The sequence below is a fragment of the Aplysia californica genome, unplaced genomic scaffold, assembly GCF_000002075.1.
Source record: "Aplysia californica isolate F4 #8 unplaced genomic scaffold, AplCal3.0 scaffold00443, whole genome shotgun sequence".
NCBI classification, from domain to species: Eukaryota; Metazoa; Mollusca; class Gastropoda; order Aplysiida; family Aplysiidae; genus Aplysia; species Aplysia californica.
The window spans coordinates 241,413-245,835 of record NW_004797713.1 but is presented as its reverse complement, the minus strand read 5'-3'; the positions used below and the strand labels follow the sequence as shown (position 1 = coordinate 245,835).

Sequence of the window (4,423 nt, the reverse complement as noted above, 5' to 3'; positions counted from 1 at the left end):
CTCTGTCTTCCCCCCAATCCCCCCGGCTCCCAATGTAACATTGTAACGTGTGCATCCCGGCATAGGGGGAGACGATCGATATTTTCCGTCGTTCCAGAATCTACTTAGGCGGGAAGGCTCGCTGGGGCCCGGAGGAGCTTCTTAGATTGATATCACCTCTCCTTCTCCTTCGTCAAACTGTCTCTTTCTTCCTTTCTCTTTCCCTCTTCCTCTTTCTCTCTCTCTCTCTCTCCCTCCCTCCCTCTCGCTGTGTGTGTGTGTGTGTGTTTGCATGTGGTGAAATGGACACCCAGGACCCATACACCTAGAGTTAAGCTCTTTGATTCAGAACCCTTCACGCGAGCGCTGATAACTGGTAACTCGGTTAGCATCACAAGCTGGAGTCAGTACGGTGCAGACTACCCCGAATAGTAGCAGTAACAGGGTGTTCTTATACACTTACGTTGTATGGTCAGTTTTCACCTAGGCTTTCTCTTCCACCCACCTGGTTTTGTCTCATCAGAGATTGACGTAATATTTTTGGAGGTCCTTCTTTATTTGATCATTACATTAGGCATTGTAGTTTTATATACCATACGATATCTCATCACACGGAAACGTGCACTTTTTGTGTGCGGAAGAGTAAAAGGCAGTGTGCTCTGAGATATGCACTTTGGCTTTGGGTTGAAAGATTTGGTCCCCCCTGCTGCTTGTAACTAGGAAAAATAAAGATGTTTTAGATCTTTATGGACGTAGGCGACACATATCCTATCAGCAGCAGACCAACAGCAATGTTGCGGTACATTTTGAATCATCATAGACAAATAAGAATGATAAATGTGACTATATTTCATATTATGCGTGTTGTTGCCAGTCTTTTTATGATATTTTAAGTTAAACTTCAAGACGAAAAAAAAAATCAGAACTGAAAAATATGTATAAATAAGGACTATGCTTCTTGTTGAAAGTACCCCAAAACAGCGAGTCTTCAAGCTTTGTGCGTCCTCAGTGAGTTGAATTTTCAGTACACCCGGACTTCCCAAACATTCTCTACACAACACTTGAGGAAGTCACAGTTCCAGCGTCTGTGGCATAACACTGCACTTTTCTGTGGCACTCAGAAGACATATGTTCGATTGCCTAATGTAGAAGTTGAAAACATTTAAATCAAGAATCTGCATCTTTCTGCTGGGATGATGTATCCCACCACTTAGATCTTGCCCATGTTGGCCCTGACAGGCATGTTAGAAGCAGCCCGCTTCCCAAATGATGTAATTTGTGTCAAATGGGTATAAAACATAATCATGAGGCCCCTTTGCTTCCTTTATAGTAATTTTTAAGAGTTCCCTGTCCTGGTACGATAATTTCAGATTCTAACCTTGATTCATATTATAGCCTAAAACCATCAATGGCTGTATGTACATGTAGTTATGTTCCTATAATGTTGCCAATGCAGAGATAATTGATAAGCCCATACGTTTTATTTTCAAATGGGTTACATCGCAGCTTGCAATGAGACCTACACAACAGGAAATTACAGAGGTTCAGTTTTTATTTTTTTACACAATACATGAATACATGTAATATTTCAGAATCTGGAATCTGAAGATATGCGCTTTGGGTTTAATGGTTTGGTCCACCGCTGCTTGTAACAAGGAAAAATAAAAAATGTTTTAAATCTTTAAGGACGTAGGGGACACATATCCTATCAGCAGCAGACTAACAGCGAATATTGCGGTACATTTTGAACCATCATAGACAAATAAGAATGATAAATTTATGTGACTATACTTCGTATTATGCGCGTTGTTGCTAGTCTTTTTTAAATGAAATTTTAAGTTCAACTTCAAGACAAAAAAAAAGTGTTGTGTAGAGACATGTTTGGAAAGTCTGGGTCTACTGGAAATTTAACTCACTGAGGACGCTCAAAGCTTGAAGACGCGCTCTTTTGGGGTTCTTTCAACAAGAAGCATTGTCCTGGTACGATAATTTCAGATTCTAACACCTTTACCTTGATTTATATTATAGCCTAAAACCATCAATGGCTGTATGTAGTTATGTTCAATAATGTTGCCAATGCAGAGATAACTGAGAACCCCATACTTTTTATTTTCAAATGGGCGACACCGCAGCTTGCAATCTGTCCCCGTCGTTTCATGCAAGAAAAAATCTGAAATTATTCAACTGATCCTAAAAATGTGAAATTATGCAATTCTGTTAAATTTAGCAAAGAATGATAAATGAAAATAAGAAATGCCAAAAAATGATCAAATTTTGCTAAATTATGCGGAGTGCATAAAACCACGGGGACAGTGCAATGAGACCTACACAACAACAGGAAATTACAGAGGCTCAGTTTTTATTTTTTTTTACACAATACATGAATGCACGTACTATTTCAGAAGCTGAAATCTGAAGACTGGTCTGTCATTTGCTTCAATCAAAGTAACAACTGTGCTGCAAAATAGAATCTTTGACTGGGGCGTAGCGGCCACACTTCGATAACGCTACCTGTGTTTTCACCTCATCACACGTCGGGGCGTTTGTGTCGCACAGACTGAAGATACACTTGTCCAGGAGACTCAGGGCCTAAGAGGATTTTTTTTTTAAAGATGAAGGAAATAACTGAGCTAAATGATAGTCCATATAAAGTTTATGTACATTTTGTAGTATAGTAGTAGGAGGAGGAACAAGAAGAAGTAGGAGGAGAAGAACAACAGCATCAAAAAAGGAGGAAAATGAAAGTGAAATAACCTGTAAACCAAAAGCAAAAAATTAAACTTGGTTCGTTTCCACACATTGACTTATAAGAGCTAAACCAATGTTGAGCTCCGAACAGCCCAGTGCCACTACATTGAGTCACGAAGGAGAGAGCATGGGAGGGAAAGAGGTTCATCACAAGTTTGTCCTTTTAAAAGAATGTATGTACCTAGAAAATGCAACCCTCATAAAGTAACGCCTATGTGACCGTGCAAAGCCTGAGGCGAAGTTGAACAATTATTGTTTAACCAAAACTCTATAGAGCTACAAATTTAAATGAAAGGAGCATTATGTCGATTCGACGAACACCAAATAAACAAACAGCGCTCATATGACTTTATGCAGTTGCAAGTCCCGTAAAACAAAACACGAAGGATCTAAACTAAAAGTGATGCATTGTACTACAGGGAAAAGGGAGCTCAGTTCACCACACGATTCTAACCATTGTTGTGGATTTCTTTGAACTCTACAGAAATGGGATATTGAAAAATAGCTAAGTTTGAATCGGAGAGATCAAAAAGGGGCGAAGCTAACAGCCCACAGTATGAAGGTTTACTTATTCCTGTACTTCATGTACAAACCTTGTTCCCATTCCTGGAGTAATCCCAGCAGTTAAGAAACAGTGGTCTGTGAATGATGAACAGACACAGAGGGAGCGCTTCCACCAGCTGTTTCTCGTCACATTCTTGGGCCGTTTCCGTTAACGTCTCAAGAATGGGTGCCGCATTAGGGCTGTGGGAGTGTGAAGTACAGCACGATGCACAGTGATAGTACTGATAGAGAGCTACGTATAACTAGATATTATGTTGTGCTAAAGAAGGATTATGATAAGACAAGATGAGAAAAGGTTATGAAATATTGTAAGTCAAGATACAAATAAAATTAGACACGCGAGATCAGATAAGATAGATACGACTAGATGAGATAAGATAAGATAAGCCAACCCCGAGACGAAGTTAGATAGATAGGCCTATCACCAGATAAGATCGTATAAGATAGGCCTACCACCAGATGAAATCAGATGAGGTAGCATGCTACCAGATGAGACATGGTGAGATCGGGTATGTACAACCAGATGAGATAGATACAGTAAGATATAATTTATTGATTCTCCACTTGAAAGATTTAATGGCCTGCTTTCGTTAATTTCTGCGACACATTATAGAATTCATAAATGTCATAACATTGTCTACACTTTACTTTTTTGCCTCCTTCTGTCCCTCCCACCCTTACTCACTCACTCATTCACTCCCTACAAACACATGACATGGTAACTCTATGGATAAACACAGGGCAAATATAAATATTATATATATATATTGACAGGTATATTCATCTCAAGGAATTTGAGATCTCGAAAATAAGCGGTTTCTAAGGGAGAACATTACAATTTGGCGGGAGCGTTGGGATCATCCAGGTGCAAGACAGACAGTGAAATACACGCAGATGGCGATGGGCAATACGAACCTTTTTAGCCTCTCAAGCCTTAAAGGTGGTAAAATTGGACGCTGACTACCACACCAAAAGACAAAACAACCAATAAGACCAAAAAAAAAAACCGCGACCACCATAAACAAGGCCAACAACAATAGCAACACAACTTTCCCCCCTTCCCCCCAGGGCAACCCCAAAAAAAATTAAAAAATTAAAAAATTAAAAAATTAAAAAATTAAAAAATTAAAAA

The 4,423-nt window shown here is 39.4% G+C and overlaps 1 protein-coding gene across 1 annotated transcript in view; it reads right to left on the bottom strand.

Annotated features, from left to right (window-relative positions):
* Nucleotides 1–2,321: 2,321 nt before the first annotated feature.
* LOC101846445 overlaps nt 2,322–4,423 on the bottom strand; it is a gene marked incomplete in the record, with an annotated part of 14,639 nt that continues 12,537 nt past the window's right edge. Inside the window, 2 exon segments of the mRNA XM_013086202.2 lie at nt 2,322–2,568; nt 3,321–3,471. Coding sequence (XP_012941656.1) covers nt 2,416–2,568; nt 3,321–3,471 — 304 coding nt within the window.